The 21,616-nt window shown below is 35.9% G+C and overlaps 1 protein-coding gene across 1 annotated transcript in view; it reads right to left on the bottom strand.

Moving 5' to 3' along the window:
- SLC30A9 (solute carrier family 30 member 9) overlaps nt 1–21,616 on the bottom strand; it is a 79,947-nt gene that overhangs the window by 32,987 nt on the left and 25,344 nt on the right. The window contains exons 3-9 of the mRNA XM_040238110.1: nt 21,443–21,505; nt 17,883–17,982; nt 15,942–16,034; nt 15,231–15,313; nt 12,334–12,392; nt 8,446–8,513; nt 5,990–6,092 (exon numbers count right to left, since the gene is read on the bottom strand). Of these exons, the coding sequence (XP_040094044.1) occupies nt 5,990–6,092; nt 8,446–8,513; nt 12,334–12,392; nt 15,231–15,313; nt 15,942–16,034; nt 17,883–17,982; nt 21,443–21,505 (569 nt within the window). The remainder of the gene's footprint in view (nt 1–5,989; nt 6,093–8,445; nt 8,514–12,333; nt 12,393–15,230; nt 15,314–15,941; nt 16,035–17,882; nt 17,983–21,442; nt 21,506–21,616) is intronic.

Here is a 21,616-nt window from a genome sequence, read left to right as displayed (position 1 = left end):
ATCCATAATCATAGTATCTCTATCCATTTCCCTAGGTCTTAACTTCCTCCAGTTATATTTTAAGTTTTCAGTGTTAAAGTCTTACACAGCTTTTGTTAAATTTACTCCTATATATTTAATATTATAAATGGAATTTATTAAAAATTTCATTCTCCATTTGCTTGCTGATAGTAGAAATACAATAGATTTTTGTATATTAAACTTCTACTGACTTTGAAAATTTAAATTTGCATTCCTAGAATATTCACTTGATCATGATGTATTATAATTTTTGTATATTGCTAGATTCAATTTGATTATATCTAAAGGATATCTTGCTTTTTTGATGATCCAGCGGATGTCGGCAATTTGATCTCTGGTTCCTCTGCCTTTTCTAAAACCAGCTTGTACATCTGGAAGTTCACGGTTCACATACTGCTGAAGCCAGGCTTGGAGAATTTTGAGCATTACTTTACTAGCGTGTGAGATGAGTGCAATTGTGCAGTAGTTTGAGCATTCTTTGGGATTACCTTTGGGGTTGGAATGAAAACGGACCTTTTCCAGTCCTGTAGCCACTGCTGAGTTTTCCAAATTTGCTGGCATATTGGGTGCAGCACTTTCACAGCATCATCTTTTAGGATTTGAAACAGCTCAACTGGAATTCCATCACCTCCACTAGCTTTGTTCATAGTGATACTTCCTAAGGGCCACCTGACTTCACATTCCAGGATGTCTGGCTCTAGGTGAGTGTGAATGATCACACCTTCGTGATTATCTGGGTCGTGAAGATCTTTCTTGTACAGTTCTTCCATGTATTCTTGCCACCTCTTCTTGATATCTTCTGCTTCTCTTAGGTCCATACCATTTCCGTCCTTTATTGAGCCCATATTTGCATAAAATGTTCCCTTGGTATCTATAATTTTCTTGAAGAGATCTCTAGTCTTTCCCATTCTATTGTTTTCCTCCATTTCTTTGCACTGATCACTGAGGCAGGCTTTTTCATCTCTCCTTGCTATTCTTTGGAACTCTGCATTCAAACAGGTATATCTTTCCTTTTCTCCTTTGCTTTTCGCTTCTCTCCTTTCCACAGATATTTGTAATGCCTCCTCAGACAGCCATTTTGCTTTTTTGCATTTTTTGGGGGGATGGTCTTGCTCCCTGTCTCCTGTACAATGTCACCAACCTCCGTCCATAGTTCATCAGGCACTCTATCAGATCTAGTCCCTTAAATCTATTTCTCACTTCCACTGTATAGTCATAAAGGATTTGATTTAGGTCATATCTGAATGGTCTAGTGGTTTTCCCCACTTTCTTCAATTTAAGTTTGAATTTGGCAGTAAGGAGTTCATGATCTGAACCACAGTCCACTCCTGGTCTTGCTGTTGCTGACTGTATAGAGTTTCTCCATCTTTGGCTGCAAAGGATATAATCAATCTGATTCAGTGTTGACCATCTGGTGATGTCCATGTGTAGAGTCTTCTCTTGTGTTGTCAGAAGAGGGTATCTGCTATGACCAGTGTGTTCTCTTGGCAGAACTCTGTTAGCCTTTGCCCTGCTTCATTCTGTACTCCAAGGCCAAATTTGCCTGTTACTCCAGGTGTTTCTTGACTTCCTACTTTTGCATTCCAGTCCCCTATAATGAAAAGGACATCATTTTTGGGTGTTAGTTCTAGAAGGTCTTGTAGGTCTTCATAGAACCATTCAACTTCAGCTTCTTCAGCGTTACATCTGCTGGATCATCGGAAAAGCAAGAGAGTTCCAGAAAAAACATCTATTTCTGCTTTATTGACTATGCTAAAGCCTTTGACTGTGTGGATCACAATAAATAACTGGACATGGAATAACAGACTGGTGCCAACTAGGAAATGGAGTATGTCAAGGCCGTATATTGTCACCCTGCTTATTTAACTTATGTGCAGAGTAAATCATGAGAAATGCTGGGCTGGAGGAAGCACAAACTGGAATCAAGATTGCCGGGAGAAATATCAATAACCTCAGATATGCAGATGACACCGCCATTGTGACAGAAAGTGAAGAAGTAAAGAGCCTCTTGATGAAAGTGAAAGAGGAGAGTGAAAAAGTTGGCTTAAAGCTCAACATTCAGAAAACTAAGATCATGACATCTAGTCCCATCACTTCATGGCAAATAGATGGAGAAACAGTGGAAACAGTGTCAGACTTTATTTTTGGGGGCTCCAAAATCACTGCAGATGGTGATTGCAGCCATGAAATTCAAAGATGCTTACTCCTTGGAAGGAAAGTTATGACTAACCTAGACAGCATATTCAAAAGCAGAGACATTACTTTGCCAACAAAGGTCCATCTAGTCAAGGCTATGGTTTTTGCAGTGGTCATGTATGGATGTGAGAGTTGGACTATAAAGAAGGCTGAGCACCAAAGTATTGATGCTTTTGAACTGTGGTGCTGGAGAAGACTCTTGAGGGTCCCTTGGACTGCAAGGAGATCCAACCAGTCCATCCTAAAGGAGATCAGTCCTGGGTATTCATTGGAAGGACTGATGCTGAGGCTGAAACTCCAATACTTTGGCCACCTGATGTGGAGAGCTGACTCACTGGAAAAGACCCTGATGCTGGGAAAGATTGAGGGCAGGAGAAGGGGACGACGGAGGATGAGACGGTTGGATGGCATCACCGACACATGGACATGGTTTGAATGGACTCCGGGAGTTAGTAGTGGACAGGGTGGCCTGGCGTGCTGTGGTTCACAGGGTCACAAAGAGTCGGACACGACTGAGCGAATGAACTGAACTGAAAGGATATCTACATCTATGTTAATGATAGATATGGGTCTATATTTTTTTCTTTTTATCTTTAAGATTTTAGATCAGGGTTAAGACGGTCTTCCCTAGTGGCCTAGTGGTAAAGAATTCACCTGCCCAATGCAGGAGATTGGACCCTGGGTCGGGAAGATCTCCTTCAGAAGGAAATGGCAACCCATTCCAGTATTCTTGCCTCGAAAATCCCAAACAGAGGAGTCTGGCAGGCCATAGTCCTTGGGGTTTAAAAAGAGTCAGATACAACTTAGAGTCAGATACAACTTAGCAATTAAACAACAATCAGGGTTACACTAGCCTTATTAGAGGAAATGAAAAGTGTTTCCTTCTCCTCTATATCTGAAAGTCTGTGTACTAATGGTTATTATTTCTTCCTTACATGTTTGATATAATTCTCTTGATAACGTCCCACATGTCTAAGGCTCCCTTCATTTTTTTTTTTAGTCTTTTTTCACTCTAGTGTTAGTATGAATGCTTTCTACAGTCATGTTTACTTGAGTTTACTGATCATGCTTTCCACAAAGTCTAATCTGCTCTTAATTCTATATATTGGATTTTTCATATCAGATATATTTTTCAGCTCTAAAATTTCCATTTGGTTCTTCTATCTTCCATTTCTCTTCTCATTATATTCATATTTTATTTTGATACATAATATGAATGCATCTTTAACAGCCATTTATCCTTGTCTGCTAATTCTATCATATGTCAATTGAGCCTGTTTCTATTGACTAATTTTTCTCATGGTTGAATGTCAAATTTTCTGCTTCCTGGTTGTCTATTACAAATTTTGCAAATTAGGTGCTGAACACCATGAACGTTATACTGCATGTCTGGAATTTGTTGTCTTCCTTTTAGTGAGTATAGGGATTTGTTCTGGCAGGTAATTAAGTTACTTGCAAATCAGCATGATCCTCTAGATTTTTGTCAGAAAGGTTCTAAAACTTTACAACTAAGATAATTTAGCCCTACTACCAAAGTCTAAGCCTTCTGTTGGCCTGGGTAATCAGTCAGGACTTTCAACCTTAGAATGTCGGAACTTAATCCAAGCCCTTTGTGAACTCTAGGGATTACTCCGGCTCATGTCCCCTGCTGGTTCTTTGCCTAGTCTCATGGTGCTTTACCCAACACATGTGTAACAAAACCTCAGCAGAGAGTCAATTCAAGGAAAACCCTAGGTAGACTTCTATAGCTTTTTGTCTGCATAGCTCCCTCCTCTGTGTAATCTGCCTTGTAATTTCTAGCCATCTCAGACTCACTGAACCCTAATTTCTAACTTCTCAACTCAATGATGGGTAACCCACCCTCCTCCACTATCCCAAAAGTGCCTCCAAGCAAAAAATCAGAGTGATCATAATTTAATTCACCTGTTCCCCTTCCTCAGCGATCACAGTCTTGCACTGTTAATGCCCAATGTTTGAAAATACTGTTAAATATACTTTGTATAGTTTTTTAGCTGTTTATAGCAAAAGACTGAGCCTTAGTCCCCATGTGTCCATCATGACTGGAAACATTAAGTTATGTACATATGTTTTGCAACTGGATTTTTCATATGGTTATTATTCCAGATCAATACACAGCTGTCTACCATATGCTTTTATTTATCTATTGGCTGTGCTACATGGCATTCGGGATCTTGGTTCCCCAACCAGGGATCAAATCCACACCCCCTGCAGTGAAAGCATGGAGTTTTAACCACTGGACTGCAATGCAAGTCCTCTACCACCTGCTTTTAAACCCTAAATCGTATTTCAGAGTATGGACACTTAGAAAGTGTCTTCAATGTTTTAAGTAACAACTAAAATTAATAATATGCACTATTTTTACATTTTAATTTTCTCATATTCAAATAAACTTACAACAAAATAGGTACTGTGTTTATAGGTTTCTCTCACCCACCTCTCCCCCACTCAACAGACAAAATAATATATAAATAGTAGTTATTAAGTAATTACTGAGTATAAAAATTTAAGAAAATGATTGTTAGTACTAATAGCAAGTGTCTACTTTTTCCTTATCTTTAAAAAAATTTGTTTAAATATTTATTTATTTGGCTGCACCAGGTCTTAGGTGCCACTCATGGGATCTTTGATCTTCTTTGCAGCATGCGGGATCTTTAGCTGTGGTATGATAACTCTTAGTCGTGGGAAGCGGGATCTAGTTTCCTGACCAGGGACTGAACCTGAGCCCCATGCATTGGGAGTGTGGAGTCTTTCCTTTACTTTTACAAAAGGTTTTAATCTATCTCATAGTGAGTTACATGAGTTCTCAGATTTAATTTTTATTAAAATTGGTCTCCCTGCTCCTTACCATTTCATTATTATTTTTAACTTTGTCTTAAGTATTCTTACTGTATGTACCTGTGTTTTTTGTTATAAGTTCTCCCAAATCATTCTTATATAATAGGAGGATAAACAAATAAAAACTAAAAGGGTTTTCTTTAACAGGCCACGTTTTATAAAATGTGAAATGATATACAAGTAGAAATGCTGTATTCTTAAAAAAAGTCTTAGATTTGTAGTATTCAGAATTTGAATTAAAGGGAGTCTGGACAGAGGAGCCTGGTAGGCTGCAGTCCATGGGGTCGCTAAGAGTAGGACACGACTGAGCAACTTCACTTTCGTCATTGGAGAAGGAAATGGCAATCCACTCCAGTGTTCTTGCCTGGAGAATCCCAGGGACAGTGGAGCCTGGTGGGCTGCTGTCTATGGGGTCACACAGAGTCAGACACAACTGAAGCAACTAAGCAGCAGCAGCAAGAAGGTATTTTAATTTTATAAAAATTATTTTTCATTTGTAAATTCAAGGAAAAAATCAGAATACTAGTTTACGGTGAAAATCATTTTAATTCATCAATCACATGTGACTATTTTATATGTTTATTCAAACAAATCCACTGGCTCTTACAGTTATAAGAACCCATATTCTTAAATCAAATTTCTATTTAATGTAAGAATCACTTTTGCAAAAGCCTCTGCCCAATACCTAGTATCTGATAATCTTATACTTCATTGTTAAAAGCTTTTAAAGCATTAACAATCAGTTTTCAGATACTATGATCATAATTCTTTGTATATCATCGTTCAAAAGTAAAACACCTTCCATTTTCTTTTACAACCCAACTGTAGGAATCATTCAGTTTTTTAAATGTCAACTTTTAGACTAAAATTTCAAAAAATATTACTTTAAATTAGTAAGAAAGCTTTTACCCCTCACCTGGTTACAAGTATCAGATAAAGAGTGTATCGCTTCTGAAAACATGCTTGCTGAACCCGTATAAATCCAAGCAAGAAATTTGAAGAAGCAGTTTAATCCATTGCTAGGAGAGAAAGAAAAGATAATTTAGCATAGATTTAGATAAAAATTCCCACCAAAAGCTTATTTATACATACACACACCCATAAGATTTTGTTCAAAGTAAATTAAAACAGATATCTAGTTTACTATGCTTTAGGCAAGAGAGTACAAATTTGAAGAATATAGATTATGGTTTCACTAAATATTTAAATGAAAGAGGCATGATATGTGCAAACATATTACTTAAGAACTGATGAGAAAAGAGGGTGTTCTACATTTGGACAAAATGGAATTAGAAAGGAAATTGTGTCTTAGGTAGGTGAAAGAAGATCAGCACATGATATTGTTCAGCAGGTCACTGTCAAAGACACGACATTGGTGAAGATCAGGTTGTTTAATTAGGGAGATGCTAGAGCTGAAAACAAAGCTAGACCAAGTAGTCTCGGTCATACTAGAAGATCATACATGCTAAAATAAACATGATTATCTCCTGAGGAAGCTAGTTGTGCTCAGATTCTGACAGTAATAACTAGTATAATTTATCTCAGACACTATACTTAGTCACTTCTTATGTTTTACTATAACTATTATACAAATATTAATAAGTAATAACATCCTCATTTTATAAATGAGGAAACAGGGCCAGGGGCTTCCCCGGTGGTCCAGTGGCTGAGACTCTGCACTCCCAATGCAGGATTCCTGGGTTTGACCCCTGGTCAGAGAATCCTATATGCACCAACTAAGAGTTTGCATGCTATGACTAAAAGGCCCCACTGCTGCAACTAAGATCCAGTGCAGCCAAGTAAATAAATACATAATTTTAAGTAAATAAATAAAAATAAATGAGGAGCTATACATCCCCTTCCAGCGACCCTTTTCTCCTCTCCTCTTCAGGTAATTTCTTGAAAGAACTGTATTTGCTCTTGCTATCTCAGTTTTCCTCATTCTGTATTCAGTCTTTAATCCCTAAACAATGGCTTTACCACCAACCCCTCATAAGATTGTTCTTAACAATATCCTGTTTCTTGCTATTAAATTCCTGAAAACATTTTTAATAGTTTCTTTAATCTTACAGAGGCATTTGCCACTATCTTCTTAAAACAGTGTCTTCCTTGATTTCTACCGGACTCCTGGTTTTCTTCCCACCTTTCTCTTTACTCTTCCTCAGTCTCTTCTGCAGGCTTTTTTTTTTTGTCTTCTACCAATTTCTTAAATGTGAGCATTGTTCAAAGCTTATTCAGGAGTGCTTTTCCTTCCTCATACATTATAATGTATATACATATACATTCTCCAGGTGATCTTAACTATTCCTATGGCTTTAATTATTACCTGTATACTAATAACTCTCTAGTCTTTATCTCTAATTCAGGTCTCCTTCCTGAGCTTCAAACCAATATATACTAACAATAATAACCATCAAGTATATTATATAACAGTATATATAAACAGTAAGTATATTATATAATATTATACATATTATATAACAACCATAGTATATAACAGAAACTATGCTAAGCAGTTTACATACCCTGCATCACATTCCTCCAATATAAAAAGCTTTAGCTGCTAATGCCACTTTACTGACAAAAACAATTATTTCTGTTGACCAGCTCTACTTGGGTGCCCTATAAACACCTCAGACTCAAAAAGGAACCCATTATTTTCTTTGCTCCCACCCTGACTCTTCCTTCCAGTGTTCCTTTTTTCTCAGCGATAGTACAGTATCTATCCAATTGTCCAAGTCAGAAACCTGGGCACCATCACTACCCAGTCCTCCTAAATACTTTCTGAACCTAACCATGTCTCTCCATCCCTACCACCACTACCTGTGTTGTATTATTATAAATGACTCTTAGTCTAGTGGCCCCCCAGTCCTTGAAAATAAGAATTACATATTTTACCTTTATGTTTCCAGACCACATCAAAATTCCTGACACATGTAGTATATGTATTTGAGAAATAAAAGCACAAACTAATGAACTACGAATTAATGCTCTTAAATAAACATCCTAAAATAGATTACTCAGTACAATAGATTAAAAGGTAGGCAAAATAATAGAGATCAAGAAGACAGAGGAGAAAAGAAAGAGGCAAAAGCATCAGTTATGTTCTACCGGGTTAAATGGCAGAAAAATAGAGGGCAGATACTCTTCAGTAGTCATAATGCAGGTTGGTTTACTCTAAATGTAACTTTGGCCAATTCAACTTTTTAAAAAAAGACTTCTATAAACACCAATGAAAATAGAAGAAAATTTTTCAGATAGCACCTTTATCTTTATCTAGATACCAAGTAATAAATTTGTACATTCATATATATATATACACATTAAAGACAATATAATTCTATTTTTAAAGGTTTATTTTTCAGTACTTACATGCAAATGGCAACCATCACCACTTTCCCTGGCCCCTTAAAAAAAATTGATGCCGTTCTAGAGCGTGGCTATAAAAACAAAACAAACAAAAAAAAATCTCGAACATTTTTCCAAAAGGCACTATGACGATTATATGTGAGTCTGACACACCAGAAAATATCTCCTCTATCAATGCCTCTTCAATTAAGTAAATTAAGATTTACTTAATTCTTTTTCTCTAGACTTTCCTATTTAAATTGTGGGAAAATGGAAATTGAAAGTGCATGTAGATCCTTTTCCAGAATGTTGTTTATTTCCTTGTAATTCATTTCCTGTCTACTCCCAGAAAAATTCTGAGTTGGTTACATTAAAAAACAAAAATAAAGTGATAAAAATATACTGAACTGAAATAACCTAAAATTTTCCATTTCTTGAACAACTTCTTAACTTTTAAAACAAGAACAGCCAAAGCCAGTAAGTCTGTTGCCCTCATTTAACTCCTGACTATTCTCTAAAGACTGAAGCCCTCAAATGATAACACAGTGTTTAATTCCAAAACTGAGCAAAACAAAAGGAAATCAAACAAGTACAGAACGTATTCAAGGAGAATATTTTTCTTCAGTTAAATATTCTTTGGCTACTCTTTGAATTTATACTTTCTTTTCCTGCTCTTCCTCTCCCGGGAATGCTATCATATGTCATTGTAACCTCTCTAAGCTTTACTCATCTTCTTCCATATCTGGCCAAGGGTTACCCTTCTATGTAAAGCCTTCCTTGATCCCCCAGAGAATACTCACACTGCTCCACATTTACCGTTGTACTTTACTTTTCTATTAAAGCAAGTCATATATTCTGCCTTATGTAATTTATTCAAGAAATATTTATTGTGTAAGTACTACATACCTGGCACAGTTCTAGATGCTGGAGCACAAGAGTAAACAAAATAGACTCCCTCCCTTCATAGATCTCACTGTCTAGCATAGGAAGAGGGAGAATAAATCCGTCATGTCTGAGAGTGATAAATAAACAAACTAAGACAGAGACTGATAGAATAGTGTTGGGGGTATGACAGGGAGGGCTGTTTTGATTAGAATACTAAGGGAAAGGAGTTCAGTGATGAGAAGGAAGCAATCATGAAAAATCTGGACGAATGTTTTAGGCAGACTATACAGCACAAAGATTCTGACAGAAATAAGTTTTGTATGAAGAAAGGATAAAAACAAGGCTGATGTGGCATTAGGGGATCAAAATGCTTTTCTTTTTATTTTGCACTCTGATAATGCTTTGCAGTCAGGTCTGCAGGTTAGGATTTAAAAAGCGCCTACTAAGTTCCTGTGGACAACAGAGCAAAAGAGGGAGCTGCAAGCTTTAAAGTGATTCATTTATAAAGTCTGACCATGGTTCCAAATTTCTGAGTTATGCCATTTACTGATAAACAAAAACCAGTGTATGTGCATTTTACTACAATGAGAATATACCAAATCCTTTGCTTAGTACAGGGGAAAAAAATGAAATTGTTATAGGAATAGTAGAAAATGAAAACATGCTACTTAAGGTAGAAGGTGAAAAAAATTTCTTTAGAAGAAAGTTTTGAAAACATGGAGTAAACAAGACAGATGGGGAAGGAAAATGAGATTTTTAAACCATAACAGAATGTTATAATAGCAAAAAAGAGATTCACTGAGCTCAAATTGCTCTGAAAGAAGGTTGCAGAGAGAATTCTCTGGTAGTTCAATGGTTAGGACTGGGCTCTTCCACTGCTGGGGTCCTGGAGAGCTAAGATTATGTAAGCCTCACAGCACAGCCAAAAAAAGAGAGAGAGAAAAGCTGTAGAAAAGGTGAAAATGTTGGTAAATAATTAGGTCAGAAATAGCAAAATGGTCCTGGAGAAGGAAATGGCAACCCACTCCAGTACTCTTGCCTGGAAAATCCCATGGACGGAGGAGCCTGGTGGGCTACACAGTCCATGGGATAGCGAAGAGTCAAACATGACTGAGCGACTTCACTTTCACTTTTCATTTTCATGCACTGGAGAAGGAAATGGCAGCCCACTCCGGTGTTCTTGCCTGGAGAATCCCAAGGACGGAGGAGCCTGGTGGGCTGCCGTCTATGGGGTCGCACAGAGTCAGACACGACTGAAGTGACTTAGCAGTAGCAGCAGCAACAAGGTCCAAAGAAATCTAGCAGCAAGGGAAGCAAAATCTCAAAAAGCAACAGATCCATAGCAGATGGATAGATTTTAGAGGACTAGGAGGAAAATCAGCATAAAATACTCAAAGAGCTACAGGTAATTTCAAAGTGACACTATCATTTCAATCCCAGGTGGCGCAAGTAGTAATGAATTCACTTGCCAATGCAGGAGATACAAGAAACTCGGGTTCAATCCCTAGGTCTGGAAGATCCCCTGGAGTAGCAAGGGGCCACCCACTCCAGTATGCTGGAAGACTATCCCAAGAAGTTCAGAGAATTAGGATGAGAGGGAAAGGCACAAAAAAGTAGAAATATTAAAGGGATAAGAAATAAGATATCAATTAGAACACTGAGCATTGAGAGAGTGCTTGTGCCAAACTTAAAATATAGTGAGTTCATATATTTCACTATTGGAGTTCCCATAAAATGAAGAAGAATATAAGAGAGAAGGAAGTATCTGGATCAGAGAGAAAAAAGGATCCAAAGTAGGTGGGTGAGAAGGAGGTTCAAGAGGGAGGGGATATGTTTATACATATGGCTGATTCACTCTATTGTACAGCAGAAGCTGACACATTGAGAAGCAATCATACTCCAATAAGAAATAAATAAATAATAAAAAGACCAAAAAAAAAAAAAAAGAAGAAGTAAAGAAGGTATTTTAATTCCAGGAAACATGAATAATCTTATTATGTTTTAGAGAAGGAAACCAACCATCTTTAGTGAGAGAGTGAGTGTTCCTAGGAGGAATACCGGAACAGTAGGAAATTCAATACTAAAGTCTTATTCTATTACTATTTTTTTTTAAAGTATAATAGAAATTTTATTCAAAATCTGTAACATTTCAAGGTTGATGAGTATTAATCTTCAAAAGGGCTCTAAGTGACACAGATTTCAGAAGCCAAACAGCTGCTATTCAAAAATCTGGTGCTGATGATCCTCCATGCAAAAAAGATATAAAGCTAGCAGTAAGTCTTCCCAGGACCAGCCTAAATTACTCCATAGCAAGAGGCAGGGGCAGAAGCTGTCTGTCAAAGCATAGAAGTGACTCACACGACATACAAAGGCCCTAACACCGAAGAGAATCCAGGTCTTCAGTGCAGCACTGGGGTGCCAGAAGTCCAAGGCTCAAAAAGGAAATGGAATTAACTTTGAATACGATGAATGGGAAAGAAAAGCATATCAAATAAGGTATGACTAGAGCTGTCATCATTGCTAATTTCTAAATTTTCCAAGAAGGAAGCAACGACTCAAATTCAAGTCAGAAGAAAAGAGACAATTTGCAAAGCTAGCCCTTTCTCCAGTTATGGTGCTCACTTCTTGACAGGAGACACCTCCAGCTCAATTTAAATGCAAGGCTGACTCTGAACATGACTACTCAGCATCATGAAAGTGTCGGTGGCTTTGACAACAGCTCTTTCAGTGGAGTGGTGGGAATGCAAGTCCAATGAAGGACTTAGGAGAAAATCAGAAGTGGACAGTAAAGGTAAGCTTTCTATACTGGTCCCAATTTTAATTTCCTTCTGGTAGGAAAGAAAAGAATAGTATTCTGGCACATTTGTAGATAAGGTAGTATATTTGGTGATGGAAAGATAAGGTATTTTTTTAGCAGATTAGATCTACCTTGGAATAGGATCACAGACATGCTAGATTTTCATCATTGACAGATACCAGAATTTTCTGTGAAAGACATACTCAACATTAAAAGAAAAATATTCTTACCTTGGTATTTCCCAGAAAGTCTCTATATTCCCTCAGTATTTTTTGGTTTCTAAATAGCCCTATAAAAAAAGAATTACGCAATACATTTAGCTCATACATATTCTTATCCTTTCACATTTTAGATTAACACAATTATTCTAAGACTATGTTAAACAGTCTTCTCCCAGATACAAACAAAAATATCAGGTGATGGTAAGAAATCTGAATTTGCAACTTGATAAAAAGTAGGTTAAGGACGTGAACAGACTTTTCTCCAGCTGGCCAACAAGCATATGGAAAGATGCTCAGATCACTAATCATCAGATAAATGCAAATCAAAACCACAATGAGGTATCACTTCACAGAAATTAGAATGGCTACTACCACAAAACAAAAACAAAGAGAAAGAGGAAATAACAAGTGTAGGCAAGGAATGCAGAGAAATTGGAGATCTTGACTATACTGGTAGGATCATTAAATATTGCAACTGCTATGCAAAATAATATAGAGGTTCCTCAAAAAATTAAAAACTATCATATGATTTAGTAACACCACTTCTGGGTATATATATAAAAAAAAAATGAAAGCACTCTCTCAAAGAGGTTATTTTCACACTGTAATTTATCGCAGCACCATTCACAATGGGCATGAAGTGAAAGGAACCAAAATGTCCACGGACAAATAAATGCTGAACAATGTGGTATATACATACAATGTAAATCCTGTCACAAGGATGAACCTTGAGGACATTATGTTAAGTGAGGTAACTTAGTCAAAAAGACAAACACTGTATGAGTCCATTTATATGTGGTATCTATAGGAGTCAGATTCATAGAAAAAAAGAGTAGCTACCAGGGGCTAGAGGGACAGGAGAACTGTTAACAAGTATAGTTTCAGTGCAGCAAGATGAGTTATTTAAGCTTGATATAAGAACCAATTCTCCATCTCAAAGTTTAAAAATAAGGAAAAAATATTTTATTAGTGTGCTTTCTCAAATTCTGTATTTTAAGTACATCCTCTAACATATGTACAAGGCTATTCACAGCATCATTATTTTAACAGTAAAAGACTGGAAACGACCTAGGTGAAAATGACTAAATAAACTATGGTGTACCCCCCAAAATGGAGTATTATAAAAGAAATGAAGAAACCTCTCTATTTCCTGCTATGGAATGTTCTCTGGGACATATAATCAAGTTAAAAAAAAAAAAGCACAGAAAGTACATAGACTATGCCTTATTTATGAAAAGGAGGGTCTCAATTACCAGTATGTATGCTATTTTAGTAAAAATAACACTCAAACTAATTTTTTAAACAATTACCTATGCTAGAGGGAGGGAAAAGGGTGGAAAAGACAGAGATGGAAGCTAAATTTCTCTAAAGTATTTTGTTTTTAAAGTATTTGAGGTGACTTTGGAACCATATAAATGTTTTACAAAATTATTAAATAAAAATGAATCAAATTTCTTAAAATCAGAAGCAAAACGAAACAAACGAACCTATTTTTGTATCTAGTAGATGGTTTATCCATACAGTGAGAAATTACAAGTGACTTTAAAACATAGGCATTTGACTGTATATCCCCAGTGAAATATACAGTAAAAACAAAAAAAAAAATAGAAATCTTATATCACCTTCCTAGCAAGAATACTGATACTGATAGTTTGAAACAACACTGTATTCTGTCTATTTATGTGTGTACATACATATAAGAACAAATAAAAAATGTAATTAATGATGTTAATGAATTAATAAATAAGATTTTCAGAGTAAGAGATACAAAAAGAAAAGGAATAAGTTTATCAAAATAACCTACATATTTTCTCTTAAGAAACAAAAAGTATTTCCTAACTCTGTCCACTGAAAATACCTTAAAAATATATCAACTTATTTAAAAAAATTGAGTACCCCTAATGCCCCCAGTCCATTCTAAAGGAGATCAGGCCTGGGTGTTCCTTGGAAGGAATGATGCTAAAGCTGAAACTCCAGTACTTTGGCCACCTCATGCGAAGAGTTGACTCATTGGAAAAGACTCTGATGCTGGGAGGGACTGGGGGCAGGAGGAGAAGGGGACGACAGAGGACGAGATGACTGGATGGCATCACCGACTTGATAGACATGGGTTTGAGTGAACTCCGGGAGTTGGCGATGGACAGGGAGGCTTGGTGTGCTGTGATTCATGGGGTCGCAAAGAGTTGGACACAACTGAGCGACTGAACTGAACTGAATGAATGCCCACATGTCTCTAAATTTTATTTCCTATTAAGAGGAAAAGGGGCTCCTACTATAAATGCTGATTACCAATCTGAGGCAGGGTAGTGGTTACTGGAGGGGAAGGGGCAGGGTTGAGGGAAAAATGGGTAAAATGGATCAACTGTGTGGTATCAGATGGAAACTAAATTTTTGGTGGTGATCAAGTTGCAGGGTAAACAGAAATAGAACATATAATGTTATGTAAACCAATGTTACCTCAGTAAAAAGTTAATTAAAAAAAAGAAAGTAAACATTTCATTCCTGTAGATTTAAATGCAGGTCTCTTTAGCTTATCTGTGAATATAAAGATACTAAACAGCTGTTTGCTTCTTCTGAGAGGCCAACCCCCTTAGAAACTAGGATTCATGTTTAGAACAGGTACACTCTTCAAATCAGACCCTGAGTTTTAATATTCATATGTCTTATAGAAATGACAAATTAGCTTTGCTTGCTCTCATGATCTTTAAAAGCTATAGAGAGGAAAACAAATAGATATTGTTTTTATAAAATAATTAAACCCCAAAATGAAAACTGGCATTTGCTAGAACCAACAAAACCAAACACAAGAGGTAGACAACCACTAGGGAGGACACAGTTATTATAGACAAAGGTCTCATTTACAAGTTGCTTTTCAGTTAACTCAGCTTTAAACTGAATGTACTTACTTTCTCTATATTCTATTTCTGCTTCCTTACGAAGTTTTTTCTCTCTGGCAAGAGCTTCAGGGCTTCCCCAAACTTCCAAAGATCTATGTAGATACACATGGCCACCATTCAGTAATACAATTTTAATGACTTCATGAAAATCATATTTAAATCTAGATAACTAAAATTATATGAAAATTATAGGTCCTTTAGGAAAAATATAAAACACTTAAGAAAGTTTTCTAAATTAAATCTACACAATAAGAATAACTTCAACAGCAAATTTTCTAAAAAAAAAATCTGATTTTTTTTGCTAATTAATACATACTAGTAACTCTCAAACAAATCTGCAAACATATTCTGCTTTTGGATTTTCCTGGTGGTCCAGTGGCTAAGAGTCCGTGTGCTCCCAATGTAGGGGGCCTGGGTTTGATCCCTGGTTGGGGAACTAGATCCCTCATGCTGCAACAAAGAGCTCACATGCCACAACTAAAGAGTTCACATGTTGCAACTAAAGATTCTGCATGCTACAACTAATTTAGATCCCGCATGCCACAAAGAAGATCAAAGATCCCGCATGTCACAATTAAGACCTGGTGCAGCCAAATAAATGAATAAAAGTAAATACTTTAAAAAATATGTATATATTCTGCTTTTAAAACATGTCATTTTAAAAATTCTGAGTCTGTCTAAAATGGGTTTTTATTAATCCCAAAAGAACTATGTTCTTACTTTGCCTCCACATCTGATCTCAAGTATACAGTAAAGGACTCAGTATCTTCATGAGGACTTCGTCGTCTGATTTTTCGAAGCTGTTCCAGATCACTGAAGAAAGAAATATGTTGAATTTATTCAGAGAAGGTTCATATAGTTCAGGATTATTAAGGGCAGGTAAAAACTACTAAGTAAGTCTCATTTTAAGAGCTAAAGCTGGATAGCCTGTAAAAATCAGTTTAAAGATGGCATTTTGTACATAAAAGTGGTTTAGAAAGAGTTGAAAAACTAAGAATTATTCTTGACTCAATATAGATACCGTAATATAATATGTAGTGAGTCAAATCCTTAAACAGTGCTTGTCCTTTATCTGCTATGTATACACCACTGCAATATCTGACGTATGAAGAAAAAAAAAGTAGGAAGAACACAGATTAGAGTATTACTCCTCTATTTGAGAATGTAAAGTTAATATTTACAGTTATTTGTTTATATCCAGATTAACTGTCATTGTTCAGTCGCTAAGTCATAGCTGACTTTTTGCAAGCCCATGAACTGCAGCATGCCAGGCTTCCCTGTCCTTCACTATCTCCCTGAGTTTGCTCAAACTCATGTCCAGACTAATACTAAGTGGTAACATGATTCATAGGTATCAATTTATAAAGAGTACATGTCAATTTCATGCTATTTAATTATTTTCCTTTCTCTTAAATTCTGAAAGGTTGATACATGCATCAAGTCACTCTGCTAAACAGTCATTCTAAATTTGACCATTGGTCTTCCTAAGGAAATTTTGTAATAGCAATGAAAGACCTATAAGCAAAAATCTGAGGAATTCCCTAGTGGCCTAGTGGTTAGGATCCTGGCTTTCTTGCTGTGGCCTAGGATCAATCCCTAGCCAGGGAACTAAAACGTTTTAAGCCGTGTGCTGTAGCCAAAAAATAAAAAAGTAAAGGTCTAGATCAGGTAGCAAAAGATATGTATTCTGGTTCCCACTCTGTCACTGACTCACTAAATAAACCAGGTCATTGCTAACATCTTTATTATATTTCCTGGCCTATAATATGGAGATAGCTATACCTAACCTACTTTACTCACAAAGTTTTTGTATGGGAAACAAAATATAGTTTTATATCATTATTATAATTGGTTGTTGTTTCAGTATTTACAAAAGTTATAAAACTGATTATAGGAATCCTTATTTATTGATATTATACCATATGCTACCCACTCCAGTATTCTGGCCTGGAGAATTCCATGGACTGTATAGTCCATGGGATCGCAGAGTCAGACACGACTAAGGGACTTTCACTTTATACTCTAGAAGATGTACCATGGTGGGGGTGGTGGAGGGAGAGCCTAGATCATCTGATGTCTAAATTGCCAAGAAATCTTCCACTTAAATATATAGCTTTCCTAGACAAACATACAAAAGAGGGGAAAACATTTAAATTTATAAAAAATTATACCTCAATAAATCTCTTCAGTTAGAAAAAAATAATAAGATACCAGAAAGAAGTAAAATAATTTACGCTCAACACAAACCACAGCTGGAATGTGAACAGAGACATAATAAAATTGCTCTACCAAAAACCCCCCAAATTTTAAAGCTATATTAATATACAAATACTCTTATTGATAATTCTGCTACATATTAACAATAGAACTCCTAAGGTTCTTGTGTAACACATAGATTTTTGAAGAACCTGCTTTTTTTAGTTAAAGGAGCCAAGAAAGACTGGAATTGCTCAAGCTGGAGCAGTCTTCAGTTTAATAAGTGAACAATTTTAACATTTAAAAATATATATTTTTTTAACTGAATAAAACTATTTCTTCAATTTAGGAAGGAACCATAGTGAAGTTTCCACATGGATGGTAGCTGGTAACAAATTCTAGGAAGTAACTGGTTATTTAGATTAGATAGAATAAACCATTACATTTTTTAAAAAATTACTATACCTGGATTTGAGGCAGAATTCATTCATTGCTCTGACTCCAGTGATGAAATTATTCTGAGTATACTTTGGTCCATATTCCCTCTTTTTAAGAACTGCTTTGACTAAAACCAAAAAAAAAAAAAAAAGAAAACATACTAAATATGCACACTGGAAGTCACATTTGAAGATGAACATAATGCTAATTTTTAAGTGGGGTCACTAGTGAGTTGCATAGAAAACGGGTTTTTCCTGATGCACTGGATGGCATCAGGGGAAAATAAAGTCTACTTCAAGTACAGAATAGGACAGAATTAAACTGGCAACCACCCAGCTCTTAACTCCATAGTTCATCAGTGCATGCTTGCATGCTCAGTCTCTTCAGTCATGTCCGAGTCTTTGTGACCCTATGAACTGTAGCCCACCAGATCCCTCTGTCCATTGCTGGGAGCCACCATGGGAGATACTACCCATGACAAGGTCATTTGGAAGAGAATTGTTAAGCAAGGCTTCAGGACTCAACGGGCTCCCTAGGCTTTCTCGAGCATCTACCCCAAAACCAGAATCTGTCTGTTCTACTATTTCATGACTTTCACCAACTCCTCTGACATTAACAGGAGGCTTTCCCTGACCACCTTTCTCTGAAGAAAATTAACTTAGGGCTATAGCTAATAAGTCTCTTGGACATGAGAGGAATATTTCCAACCAAAACCCCTCTGTTAGCATTATAGCTTGCTTGGCAGATATATCCAAACTCTTGCAGCTACACATGTGATTATTTACAGCCTCCCAACTGTGAGAGGCACGGAAAGCCTAAAACATAGAGCCTTTCAAAGAGTTAAAAGTTATTAGAGTAGTGCTAATGTAGGATTTCATTATCGGGCCAATGCTTGTTGCTAAGTTCCCATATCTCTTATCCACTGTGCACCTGGGGGTACATTAGTTAACATAGTTGGAAAGTAAGAAAAACAAGTGTAGCCTTGAAATTAACCACATCAGACTTTTGAGCTAATTGGTTCTTTCTTGTAACTCACTGCACCTTTGCTTCGTGGGACTGTAACTTGTTTAATACTTTTTGAGGCTGACATAGATTAGAAATATAAGAAAAAACATTTCAAGGGAAAATAAGTTTTCTGGTTGAGAAGCCTTTATCAAAAGAGGGTTATAAAATGCTCAGGCCTCCAAGGCCAGAAGATAATGTACACAATATTGTTTATGGGAAAGGTTTACAGAAAAAATCCTGGTTTCGATAAAGACAAAACAGATGTAATGTTTGGGCTGACTCTGTATGACTTTGCATCTTTCATTTCCCTCTATGTATAAGACAAGATATAAAAGTACCTTTAAAAAATAAAGCTAGGGGCCTCGCTTGAAGAAGCTTGGTCACCCCGTGTTTTTCTTTTTTCTCTTTTTTTCTCTCTTACTTTCTTTTTCAGGCTGATCCCTTGGAGCATAGACGCTCCCTGCGTTCACTTATCTGCCCGGGAAGACGTTCTGCGTCTTCACTCCCTCGGGAGACCGGGAAGGCACCTGTGGCCTCCGTGAACAGGGCAAACTTCTTGTCTCGAAGTTTTATTGGCTTTCTATGTAAACCAAGGCATATCAGCTTCTTTCTCTCCTCTGCTCATCTACAATATTTCTTCCTTATTTGTCTCTCTAAATCATCCACCGACGCAGTTTTTCCTCCAGGTTACCCTGGATCCTGCGGGGGCTGGACCCCGGCAGTCCATGGGATTCTTCAGACAAGAATACTAGAGTAGTGGGCAGCCATGCTCTCCTCCAGGGGATCTTCCTGACTGATGCCAAAAGATCAACCCTTTGTCTAAAGGACACCTTGCAAAGGTATCACTGGTCTGATAAATTGTACTAGTACAATTTAAATTGCTTGGAAAATCTAAGTGAAAATGAACTGAAGTTTCAATTAAAAAATTACATGCTGGTTCAGTGTTTTACAAACACTGGTGAAACCAGCATTAAAAAAAAAAGTAATCAAAGAGTATTGCATATAATGAAGAATCAGCAGTTTTTGTGAAAACTTTGGTTTCAGTTACATATAATAATCTATATATACACTAAATCATTAGTACTTCCTATGTGGGTTGCAGTCAAAAAAGTCTGAAATTCATTGAATGATTCCACATAAAGTAACAAAGGTGAAATAAATATAAGGGACATTTTTATTAGTTAAAAACTATAGGAAGTTAATTATAGATTATAGGCAAAACACTGCCTTCTATTAAATTATTCCCCTATTATCAAGTATCAAACTGTTCATAAAAAATGACAGACATCAATAACAAAATACCAATTTGGCATCAGTTACACTCTGTGGATTAAAAATTACAGCCAACATTGGTCTGTTCATTTTTATAAAGTGAGACTTTTAGTCACATAATATAGATAAATAACATAAGCATATCTTGGAAAAGCAGGAGAAAAACAGCAGAAACTCATGTGTTCTGTTTCAAATTGTTGCCAAGTTACTTCATATTCTATTCTCATATCCAATAACTACTAAGTCTTCTGTTGTACTTGCAAATTGAAAGAATAAATTAAGACTAAATTATCCACCACTGAAGAAAGTAAAAAGACTCTTAAAACATAAACTATGAAAGTCAAAATTCACAAATCATAGTTAATAAGAACATTTCAAAAATAAAGTTCAATATAAAAATCAAAACTTTATTTGAAAAAAGTATATAAGGAAGTTCAGGTTTCTTTTTGTATAAGTTTAAGTCTCTAAACTACCTTATTCTAATAACCCTAAAATATTAAATTCAAATAAGCTTCTCAGAGAGGAGAAATACATCTCTCTTCAAAAAGATTAGTTTTTTCAAATTACTTTTTAATAATTTCTTCAAAGTATCTAGAAATCCCTGTTGGCCTGTCCTGGCCCAGATTATTGATGGTAACACAACATTAAGTATTCTTAACTGTGACTGTATATTATGTATCATCTCCAAAGTTATCCTACAAAAAAGAAGTCCCATTCTCAGCACCACCATAGAGGAGAAAACTATGACTCAGAAAAATCAAGTAAACTGCCCAAAGCCATAAAGCTGGTACATGCTAAAGCTACAAACTGAATTTACTTTTGTCTGACGCCAAAGCCATGGTAATCCTACTCAAAGAATTAGTACCTCCATGAAATATGCTACTTTGGACATGGGAGCCATAGCCCAATTATAAAGAAAAGAACTGCAAACAAGAATTCCTTCATTACTTAATCACTCCTAGAAATGGAAATCAAGAATGTCCAAACTATCTCGATTTCAACATGCCACAGGTATTGGCCTCTAGTTCTTTATTAATCACATTACTTTTCTAAAAATGATAAAACAATTTTTATTTGCCTTTACTCCTTTCTTTGGGCTTTTGAAATAACAATTACTATAAAATTTATGACCAGAATGTAAATTTCAGTAGAAAATTAGTTTATAAATAGAATAAATCCTTATGGTCAATATATTTTTTTAAAAGTAAAAATGAATATACCTTTATAACTATAAATATATCTATATAAACTAATTTTTATATTTAATTCAAAGCACCATTATAATAAAAAATAGAATAAAATATATTTACCTCTTACTTGGAGAGGTTCTTGCTTAATAATTGGAGCTTTCAGTTCTGCACCCATATTTTCTGCTGTAAAGATTAAAAGTTATTTTAAGTAGTTGTTTTCACAGAAACCCTATAAACTTAATTAACATTTGCTAAAACAATCTGGCAATGTATAAAAAAGATAATATATCACAG

This window comes from Oryx dammah, unplaced genomic scaffold (genome assembly GCF_014754425.2).
Source record: "Oryx dammah isolate SB20612 unplaced genomic scaffold, SCBI_Odam_1.1 HiC_scaffold_3, whole genome shotgun sequence".
Classification (NCBI taxonomy): Eukaryota; Metazoa; Chordata; class Mammalia; order Artiodactyla; family Bovidae; genus Oryx; species Oryx dammah.
This window is presented reverse-complemented; position numbering and strand designations above follow the sequence as displayed.